The 12,011-nt window shown below is 29.2% G+C and overlaps 1 protein-coding gene across 1 annotated transcript; it reads right to left on the bottom strand.

Moving 5' to 3' along the window:
- Positions 1-7,453: 7,453 nt before the first annotated feature.
- LOC121242595 (lysM domain-containing GPI-anchored protein 1-like) lies at positions 7,454-11,420 on the bottom strand. The gene is made up of 5 exons (XM_041140498.1): positions 10,505-11,420; positions 8,699-8,813; positions 8,366-8,530; positions 7,934-7,959; positions 7,454-7,766 (listed from the first exon to the last, which is right to left on the bottom strand). Exons 1-5 carry the CDS (start codon positions 11,175-11,177, stop codon positions 7,474-7,476), a joined length of 1,272 nt encoding a protein of 423 aa, XP_040996432.1. The 5' UTR covers positions 11,178-11,420; the 3' UTR covers positions 7,454-7,473.
- Between the last annotated feature and the right edge of the window lie 591 nt (positions 11,421-12,011).

Here is a 12,011-nt window from a genome sequence, read left to right as displayed (position 1 = left end):
AGTTTATTAACTTCTGAAGTCGAGGCCATGTAGGATGAATCGACACACTTGAAAGAACAGCTCAAATCTCTTACCAAACGAGACTTGGTCCCGATGACCTACGTGAATATGTCCATGTCACTAGTAGAAGATTCCTTAGAGGCTAACTGCAACTCTATAATTTTTTTCCTACAATTTGAAAAAAAAAACATACAATAAGTAACATATTAAAAGAAAGAGTAAGAAAATATAATATTCATTCACATGTTAGCATAATTTATTCACAAAAAATGACCTCACTTAGATAATTATCTTTGGCGAGAGGATCAATTTACTCGTTGTGCTCATCAATGTGAGTAGCAGTATAGACATGAATAAGGGAGAAATTTTCAAGATCATAACGTTTCTAACAAAGCCATAATAGTAATTTTATAAAATCATGTTAGTACTTAAATAAATAATATGATAAAAATGACGAAATTTTAAAGAAGTAATTACCATTTTATTGGCAAGGCGTTGGAATGACCTTGAACCGGCACATGGTGGATTGTCAAAGATGTTCTATTATGTGCATTGATAGAAATTAAGCACTGCAAGAAAAATTAACGCTATTAAATATAATATATGAAACCAATATAGATGTAAATAAGTTATAGGGAAAAAAATCTAAAATACCTGATAATATGAGCTTGTGAAAAGATCACAACACTTTCTCCAATCGTTTAACTTCATATTTTGAAAATGCGACTAAGCAACCTCTTCCAACATCTCAAATTTCTTGAAGTGGTCATGACATCATTCCTTGTGATGTTGAAATAATATAGTCATCAACTCATTCACAGTTCGTACTTTCTCGCTATGACCAAAATTTAGGTCAAATTCATCCTAAGAAGTGAATTAAACGTGGAGAGCTTGATTGCAAGTGGGTCTCTTTAGGAGGGAATAATAAATGAATGAGGGGACAAAAGGCTGAGGAAGGAGAAAGATGTCAAGAGAAAAAGTACACTACAAGAAAAACGAGATTTTGTGACCAATTTATTACAATCAAAAGACTATTCACAACCAATTTTAGTTATAAATAGTCATTTCACTGGAATTAACTGGTCGAAAATAAACAATTTTCTTATAGTGGTATAGATGTGGTGTAAAGAAGAGAGGAGCAGGGGATAAAGGCTTCTTCGAAATGATTTAAGACTCGGGGAGGGGGGGGAGGGACTTCAAATATGGCTTCAGCTTCTTTAACCTCACGACCATAGCACCAATGACAGGGACACTTTCAGAAGATAGAGCTTCAATATCTATTGTACAGTGAGGACGAGAGACCAAGAGAGATTGTAAAGTAATCACATTATAGTGGATTCTCCCCTCTCCAAAACCCACTTGGACGTAGTCATTACACCAAATCATGTAAATCTATGTGTTCCTGTCTTTTTATTTTCTCTACATTTACTTATTGCTCATTGTTATAGATGTACGCCCGAACACCGTACTACTTCACTGGACCACCATTAGGAGCTCCACACAACACCGAGCGTGGTCCAAATAGTCTCAGCAGGCTGTGAATGACTATGTCTCCCATTCCAGCCTGTTGAGCTATTTTTAGGCGTTAACACAAACAAAAAAATAAGATTGCATGAGTGTTGGCCACCACCATGGATGGCCATCTTGGCCGAAATGGGGTGCTCAGATAAGGCTACCCTTGGCGACTAGAGTGTTTGGCCACGACTAGACGGCCTTAATTGGCAGTCCTTGGCACATATATAGAGTGTTCAAGTATGCCAGGACCAGTCAATTAAATTGGGTTGCTTGTCTCGATCGGCCAAATTAAGTATCTAAGTGACAAGAAAAACCCGAGCACCACGGTTGCAGGATCTCGCCACCTATGGTGGCCACCAACACTTAGGGCTGAAATTTTTTGGTTTATTTTTCAACTTTTTATAACTATGATTTGAAAAATGGTTTTTGAATTTTTGGTATTTTTAAAAACTTGAGTAAGATGATTTTTATTTTTGTATGTTTAGGAGCGCTAGATGAAGTCATGGGATGAGAAAATATCTGATCTTAAATTTGATGTATCAAAAACACATTGTGATTTTACATACTAAAATACGTACCTAGCTAGCTAGCTAGTTTGAAAGGAAAATTTTATTTATCATCTAACCCAACGTTCCAAACGTGCGCAGCTAAGCAACCTATCTATTACTATATATAAAAGTAAAATTATATAATTTTGATGTGACATTCTAATTATAAAAGTATGTATTTTATTCATTAAATTTAAAGTGTTATATTTATACAGCGGTAATCATTTTAAAACCAATATTTCATTATAAACTGTTATAATTTTTAAGTTTTATTTTTTTTTTTACATATAAAGATATAAATTAATTCAAATCATCATCTAAAGGTACTATTTTAATTTTTATATTATTTCGTCAAATAAACCCATCTTATAAATTGTTTCGAATTTTTTCACTGTAAAATTTAGTCTTTCTCTGAATCTCTCTCACTTATATATATATATATATATATATATATATATAACACCCACAATAACTCATGTATTGCGCAAGTTATAAGCTGGTAAAGTTTATCTGTACATATCAAGCTCTAGATAAACTCCATGCTCCCTCTTAAATATTAGTCAGTACCAGAACACCATCAGTCTCAAATATAGACTCGACACTACGTAACAAACAGCAGGCTAAATGCCAAAGCCTAGGGCCGGGTGAGGCGGAAAAAATTGGGACAGAGACGTGAGTACTAGCAAAATTAATGCATACATCTACGTGAATATATTTATAACACATAATATTTTTTATAATATTTTATACAACTATATTTTAAATAAAAAATATTTTTATAAAATATCTTATAAAATTAATATTATTTTATAAAAATATCTTTATTTTATAATATTATTATGGAATGTGTTATATAATATATTATGTGCAATGATGGATGGAATATAAAGATGTTCAATGAATCAATGTGTGCTAAATAAATAAAGATATATAAATAAATACATATATTTTTACAGTTTTTTAAAATATATATATATAAATAAATAAAGATTTGCATGGGTCATAATTCTGTCCGTTTGCAAGCTAAGAGCATTAGTATTGGTCTATGTATATACATATGAATATATAAAATCACCTTTTTTGTATATCTACTTTATCATTCAAATAAAATTTTCACATTGACTTATGCATATTTAAGACAAAATAATAATAAAATATTATTATTAAGTTTTTGCTAAAATCAAATTTTTATATATATTTTACAATTAACATCCATTACATACATTTCACATTAATAATACAAATGTAATAATAAAAAATATAATTTTTTTATATATTATATTAAATTTATAATAAAATGAAAAAAAAATATAATATATTATAATAATAAAATGAATGTGCAAGTGAAGGTTTGTTGTGTTGTTGAATGAAGGAGAAAAGAAAATGATTGTGAGAGAGAGAGGGAGGAGAGAGAAATAATGATTAAAATATGATTTGTAAGGTGAATAATAGTTATTCAAATTTATATAAGCACTGTTTATAGGTAGTTAAATATTTGAATATATATAAATTAATGTAGAAGATTTTAAAATCATATTATGTAAATATAACTTTACATGTGCATATGCAGAGATTAATACTCTAAATATAACACCAAACGCATGAGACATCAACATCAAGAAAAATGTCAGGCTTATCATCAACCATGCTAGCTATTAGCTAACTCAATGTAACCTATGCAATATTATTACGTACGGAGATTAAAAAAATTAAAATTAAAATTAAAATTAAACTAAAAACCTAAATAATTAAAAAATAATAACTCTTATATATTAAAAATAATAAAAGAAAAGAACGAACTATTAAATTTAAAATTAAGGGTCTTTGAGCTTTTATGTTATTTTAAAAATAAATTAAATTTGTAAACTTTATCATAGTAATCGGAATGATAGGGACACAGGCTAGGACCATTTTTTATACGAGACAAATTAACCTAGCTAGCTAGAAATTAAATAATTTTGTCTGCTAGTTATCTCGGATTCTCGATCTAGCATCTCTTTGACGAGGCTTTGCCTTTGCTTATAGCATTGGCAATGGTCAATTATTATAATTTAGGCATAGTTCATTTTTATTAAACTTTTCATCTCATTTTATATCATCTATTTTTTTCATAAAATAAAATAAAATAAAATAAATAATTCAACTTTTATAAATATTAAAATAAATAAATATATATTAGAAAAATATATTCTAACAATATTTTATTTAATTTTCAACTTAATTTAATCACATTTGCGAAAAAAAATGAGACCTTACTTAAAAATTGATATTTTGGCTAAAGTCAAAGTTATTGAAAATATTAACTTGCATTTTATTATCTATCTTAAAGTCAAAATAATAATATAATATTATATATTTTAATAATATTTCTTTTTTAATAAATATTATTTTTTAAATTTTACAAATACACTCTATATATTAATTAATAATTTAATTTTTACTTAAAATTATTTCTTTTCCAACTATTTTTTATACCAACCTAATTATCCATATAATGTAGCACTGTTTACAAAAAAAAAAATCCTGAAAAATCTAAACATAATGTAGCCTTGTTTACTAATAAAAGTTTTAAAAAGAATTTAATAAAGTTTTGTTGAATATTTGTGAATAAAATATGAATTTGATAGATGAATAGTGACTTTTCAACTTTGGAAATTCTTTAGAGTTATTGTACCTCAAAATCAAAGATAAAGTTTTTTAGCTAGTCCAATGAAGGTCATTTATACAAAATTTAGCTATGTTTTAGATTTTACTGGCATTTGACTAGTCCAATATCAATGCTCTTTATAATCAACTTATCCTCAATTTCTTTTCAAACTTCATTATAAACTAAAATATTTTTTAACTTTTAGTTTTTAATTTTTTTCTTCTAACTATTATTTAATTATTACAACTTTATAAATTTTAAAATAAAAATTATATTCAAAAAGTTATATTAAAAAAAAAATTAACTTTATAATATTCTTATTTAACTTTTTTTTTCAAGATCCAATAAAATATCTTAGCTCAAGTAATTTCATTACCATTCACAAAATTCTAAAATACTCTGTTGTGTTTGGAAGATGAAATTACCTTAATTTATCTTAAACTAATCATTGATGTGATGTACTACTTTTTCAACATACCAAAAAAAGTTAAAATATATCTCAATTCACTTTATACATTCAACCAGATATTTCAATCTATTTACATTTAAATATATTTCAATAAGAATCATAAAATATTATTAATAATGGATAAATTCAGATTATCAAATTATCAATTCAAAATATCAATTCAGATTATTTAAGTAGTAATACTATAATATTTACATATATTAAATTATCATTAGTACTTTATTTAATACTAAAAGTGAGAGGGGGCTTACCGATACGTATGTAGTAATCTATTTAATTGAGATAAATGTTATTTGTAACTTTTAAATATATAAGTTTCGTGCATTCTATTTTTAAAAAGTGGATAAATTTATATTTATGTAAAAAAATTAATATTTCAACAATAAATCTTATTTTTTTTTAAATAGAATCTGTGAAATTTGTATACTTTATAAGAAATGTATCTAATATTCCTCTGTTTAATTTATCCAAACATAAAAATCACATGATGTCCATGCATGCATGCGAGTATATACATATATATATATATATATAGATATATATAGCTGGCTGCGAATTGTTTAACACATGCATGATGCATGCATATATCCTAATTTATATATAGCCAGCGGCCCAGCGTGATGCGTACGTCCGACCTATATGTATTAAGCATGTGACTGTACTTAAAATACATATAAGTCTGCATGTGACCTTGTGTTACTGATAGACTCAATCTATTGCATTCAATTTCTCATTTAAATGTAAATACTTTTTAATTTGAAATTTTTGACTTTTTAACTTTTATTTCGAATCATTTTTTAAACTTATAAAAACAAAAAAAAAAATAACTTTTTTAAATATCAAAACAAAAATAATATTAAAAATTAATATTTCAAAAATATTTTAACTTTATAATATCTTTATTCAATTTTTTCTCTAATTTTTCAAATTTTTATAAAATATCTTAACTCAAATCATTTTTATTATTATTCACAAACTATCTTATTGTTATTTACAGATTTGATCTTGTCTCATCTTTACGGGCAATCATGAGACTCCTTACCGAAGGCTTATAAATCCGTGAAATTAATCGGGACGATATTACCGGACATCCGATGTCAATAAAAAAAAATTAAATCTTACATACCCCAATCAATCAACAAAAAAAAAAAAACATAAAATTAAGGCTCCGTTTGGATTGAGAAATGAGATGAGATGAATTGAAATGATTTGTGAATAGTAGTAAAATTTATGAGTTGAGATAGGTTTTGAAAATCTTATGTATTTGAAATGAAGTGATATGAGATGTTTTAAGTTGTTGTAGAGGAGATAAATGTGAGTCTCACGAATAATTGTATAGTACTTATAATAAATTTTTTTTATTTATAAATATATTTATAAATAAGTAATAATAATTTATAAATTACATACCCATTTTTTTATAATATATTTTATAATAATATTATAAGATGATAATAGTTTTATAAAATTAAATTATATAAAAAAATATCAAATAAAAAAGTATATTTTATTTATAATATTCACAAATAATTATGAAATATTTATAAAATCAACTGTACGGAAAAGTTATGAAATATTCAAATAAGCTGCACGTTTGTCTTCTTTTCCGCTAGCTTTATGAAAAGTTACTGTTTACAATTTTGTCATCTTGCGAAATATGAGAAAGCATTTTCAAAACATCCATGCATGACCGTTTAGATAAGAAATAGTTTATCCGTACAGAGTGAACTTGAATCCAAGGGAATCTTACGTACGTTCATGGTAGTCATCAGAGAGAGAGAGGATCAGGTAATTTATTTGGAAAATGATTTATACGTAATATTTTTTTTAATATTTTATATAATTATATTTTAAATGATGAATATTTTTATAAAATATTTTATAAAAATACATTCATCTTATAATATTGTTATAAAATGTGTTATAAAATATGTTATGTATATATCATTACTTAATTTATTTTGACCTCTCATTAATGGATCGAAACAACTCCGGATTGTTTAGAAGGATCCTTCTAAACCCAATCCAAAAAATCGAATCCAGCTAAGAATTTTCCTATATATATATATAATCAAGTCCATAAAACGTTACAAGAAAATTGTATATAATTTGTTGACAGTTATTTTTTATAAAATTGATTTTTTTCTGTCAAAAATAAATTATTTTTATTCCAAATAATTATTTTCATTGCAAATAATTCGACATAAATACTAATTTTTTTCTTGTTATTATAAATCAAAAGCAATGAATTTTCTTATGCTTTCAACTAGGAAGTAATTGAAGATGCCATATATTTACCACATGAAATAATGAAGTAGAAGGGCCGGAAGCAATAAATTGTAACATGAAGCTTCGCCAAGCAATCGGCCACCATCACCAGAAATATATGAGTTGATCTGTTTATAACTTGTAGGACCAGAGGCAGTACCAGTCCCAATAGTACTACTTGGATTAAAATAAGCTGGAGATGGAGAAGGAGACGGAGACGGAGACGGAGACGGAGACAGTACTGTTATAAATGGGACTACCGGATCACGGGATGACATTGGAGATCCAGATATTGTTGAGGATGCGGCCTTGTGCTTATCTGCATCAAAAAGACAATTCTATATTACAGCAGTACTACTTCAGATAAATCGAGTCTAATCAAAACTAATCCTAAAAGAAGTTTGGCATGCAGCTTTATATATATATATATATATATATATATATATATATATATATATATATGCTATATTGATGCAGGCTATTTACCTGGGCACTGAGAAGAACTTGCCAAACTGCAGATCAAGGAGAAATGAGGTATGCATTATGACCAGCTTGTTTATAAACATGAATCAAAATTAAATGAATAGCTATTAATGTTTAATATGATATTAATTTGCCTCGTTTGTTTTAGCAAATGATCAAATGAGATGAATTGAGATAAAAATTAAAAGTTGAATAAAATTATATTGTTAGAATATTTTTTTTAATATGATTTTTTTTTAAATTTGAAAAAGTTCAATTATTTATTTTATTTTATATGAGAATTTGGAAGAGTTGTAATGATTAGATCAGATTAAATGAGATGAGAATAGTTGTGAAAACAAACGAGACGATCTTGAGTTCGAATTTTAACTTTATATTTTTTCGTTAATTATTAAACGTACATTATAGAAACATTAATTTAGGTAATTTACGTACCTTCGGAAAATTTTGCGGCCAGTATGGCCACGGTAGACGCAGGTAGTGACATTACAATTACCAGCAACAGTGTGCTGAACATATGCATCTCCAATAAAAAGACTAGATCCTTTGCACTGCAAACGAGAGCATGGGGCTGTGTTGCCAGATGGAAAACACTGCAAGCTATATGTGTGTGTGTGTGGGTCACGAAGAATTAATAAACACATGCAGATCGATGTCAACCTATATGTATGTATGTGTATATATCTATATATATATATGTATGTATACATGTAAATGAATGATCACCACAAATTAATTACAAAAAAAAATCATGAAAAAATATCTGACTTGAGGTCGTCTGTTCCACAGATGCATTTGATGCAGTTGTTGGCAGCAAGAGCATAAGAACCATTTGGCACGATTAGGCTCTCATTGTACCAGTTCAGATTCGCCGAAGAACATGCTGCATGCATATATGCATCAATGTTAAGAAACCAAATCAACCAATAAATATAAGAACTTTCGCATTTCCTGCCATTGATTACACAAATATATATATATATATATATGTATATGAACAAACTCTAGTCCTGGATATTGTAATATTCATGATGATGAGGCTCTGCAATTTTAAGATCATGACTTGTGCGCAGGTTCTGAAGATTGAGCACCGATTAAGGTGATCAGGTACTTGGCCGGGAAATTAGCCTCTAGAAAGAGTAGGGAAGGGCCACTGGAAAAATATTCTAAGTCCCGTAAGAAGTTAAGAGTCTCGAGTGAGATAAAAATAAATGGTCTGTTTGAATACAGAAATACTATTAACTCATCTTATTTCATCTCATTTCATCATTACAATTTTTTCAAATTTTCATACAAAATATAATAAAAAATTATGCTTTTTCAAATCCCAAAACAATGATAATATTAAAAAATAATATTTTAACGATATTTTATTCAATTCATTTAAATCATCTATATCTTATCTCATTTTATCTCATCACATCTCACTATCTAAACGATCTCTTAAAGGATCCATAAAAATTTGTTGTTGGTCATCAATTTTTAAGGAATATTAAATTCTCGATAGAGAAACCATATTTATAGTCTTAGGGTGTGCAAGTTTTGCGCACTCCTCTTAAAAAAATTGAATAAATCTGAGATTCATATAAAAAATAATTTTGTAATATTAGACTATTTTTTTTAAAAGAAGTGTGTGAGACTGTATACTCTAGATTATGTAACTCACTTTATGTATTTATATATATATATATATATATATATATATATATCTTGCATTTAAAGTTTTCAAGTTTGGAAAAGAACTAGACATGAAATTGATCCAGCTATGTCTATTTTTTACATTATTTATCTATCAGCAAAGTGACAAGCTAAACCAAATTATTAATGGAAGTGTGGAAAAGTACCACGAGTGATTTTTTTTTTTCCCTTTCTTCTGCAAGGTTGTTTGATTTACTTAATTAACTTGTTCCGGCAGCCTTAATGCAGAGTAATTACATTTTGGCTGAGTTTGGTTCCTAAGTTGAATTCAATTTAATTTTAAATTGAGTTTAACATCCAAACACTCAACTTTGAAATTATTAAACTCATCACAACTCAAAACCTTCTTACACATGGGACCCACAATATTTTTCAACTTAAAACATCTTTATACGTGGGACCCACGACCTTTTTCAATTTCTTATAAAAAGTATTGAACTCACCTTAACATCCAAACATACTTTAAACTCAGTTTAGATGGACTCCATATAACTCATTCTACTACTTAACTCACTATTATTCATAAAAAACTCAACTCAACTAAACTCAGTTTAACATCCAAACGCAGCCTTTGCCAATCCTATCTATTCACAAGTGAATTATATATATAGCATATCTGAGTAGTTTTTAGTGTTTGTGTTGGGGCCTAGGGATATTCATAATTCTTCTCGCCTTTGGAGATCAAAACATTACACATAGTGGAAGAAGTAGCGGCTGATTCCATACTGACTAGACTCTATTTTGATCTTGTCCAGTAAGTGCAAATCTCTTGAAAAAGTAATATCCAGTACTAGAGCTTAGAACTTGTCCCGAACTTACACACATCCGAAACTTGTACCTACCATTACTTGCTAGCTAGCTATATGCTGTACTGACCTGAAATTGGAACAGCTCGTATGTCTCCAGGATCAACCACAGGTTGTCCGAGCCCATTGATGGCCTCCAAGTCCATAACCGTGGCACCGAATTCCAGTCCAATGCTGCTCAAGCTCTCTCCTCTCTGCACCACATACGACATGTACACTGTGGTGATCCCATTGTTACTGTTGTCGAAGCATGTGCATGGCAATGGTATCACGAGGCTTTGCCTGCTCAACAAAGGGTTCTTCGCATTGATGCCATTCACAATCCCAATTTGCTCAGCACTAACAAGCCCTCCATATCCATCTGCTATGGATTCTGCAGTGTCAGCTGCTCGAACTATATATTCGGTTGACACAGACCGCCGGATACCATCCACGCAGGGACACGAAATGGGTATTTTCACAAGGGAATTAGCTCGAAGAATTTTGTTTCCAAGGGTTGGTATTGCAGGGGTGATGGAGTTTGTGGCAAGGATATCAGTAATATTTACTTGGAATCGATATGCAATCTCTGAGATTTTGGAGTCAAAGGGTAAGATATAAGAGAGAAGAGAGGTGCATGAGTCTGAAGATGTACATGGTTCAATGACAGATTTTGCATGCATTAGAGAAGGAAGAATGAAGAATATTGAAAGAATGGCCGGGAGGAGTAAAGGAAGTAGAAGTTGCTGCAATAGATTGCTCATTGTGCTAAGTTGCTACCTTCTAGCTAGCTTGGATGGTGTTGAAACACAAAAGTGTTGGAAAACATCATCTTCAGCATTGTTTCAATCATTTTGGACTGAAAAAGTTGTTAGGTGCATGCATTAATAAACTTGCTGAAAAACAGGGTGGCATTTTGGATAACTAAAGAGAAACTTTGAAAGGAGGATATGATGGTAAGGTAGGGCATCTAACACTCAGGTAGATGTGCTGAGACCAAACAGTCATATATCAAGAGATCACTCAGTAGATTGGGCAATTGTTCAGGCTAGTCCTTCTCTAGATCATGAAAAAGGCAAAAACATAATAAATTAAAAACAAATGATGATAATTAGTACAACCCGGCCAGTTGACATATTCATGATCAGCCTCATCTAATTACTTATGAATATGGACTTCATTTGTCCTATTTCATGTCAAACACAATCGGGTGGGTGATGTCAAGAAGAAAATGAAAAGAGCCATGAATCACACAAGTTCCCATACCCATAACGGGTCCAACCTACTCCTCGATGATCTGATCTATTTGTGTTTACAAGATTATATGCAAGACCTCTAGGTTTATAGTCTAAAATGTTGAGAAATAATCACACATTATCTGTAGATAAGGTTTTGGACATGTTTATAAAAAATGAACAATCATTTCTTGTTAAATCGGTTTATGAGATGAGTTATGTCCATAAATTTTTTCATGGTATCAGAGTCTGCCACAAGACGAATAGAGATTCACATTACTTACTTCATGATAAGGATCAGAAAAAATACTGACCTGCACGTGAAGGAGGGTATTGAGGAATAATCTCACATGATTGCATGTG

Source organism: Juglans microcarpa x Juglans regia, chromosome 8D (assembly GCF_004785595.1).
Source record: "Juglans microcarpa x Juglans regia isolate MS1-56 chromosome 8D, Jm3101_v1.0, whole genome shotgun sequence".
NCBI lineage: Eukaryota > Viridiplantae > Streptophyta > Magnoliopsida > Fagales > Juglandaceae > Juglans > Juglans microcarpa x Juglans regia.
This window is presented reverse-complemented; position numbering and strand designations above follow the sequence as displayed.

Coding starts and splice junctions, on each gene's coding strand:
- LOC121242595 (XM_041140498.1), bottom strand. CDS start 11,177: ATGAGCAATCTATTGCAGCAACTTCTACTTCCTTTACTCCTCCCGGCC. Junction 8,531..8,698: donor TGTGGAACAGACGACCTCAA/GTCAGATATTTT, acceptor ACACACATATAG/CTTGCAGTGTTTTCCATCTG. Junction 7,960..8,365: donor GGCCGCAAAATTTTCCGAAG/GTACGTAAATTA, acceptor CTTGATCTGCAG/TTTGGCAAGTTCTTCTCAGT.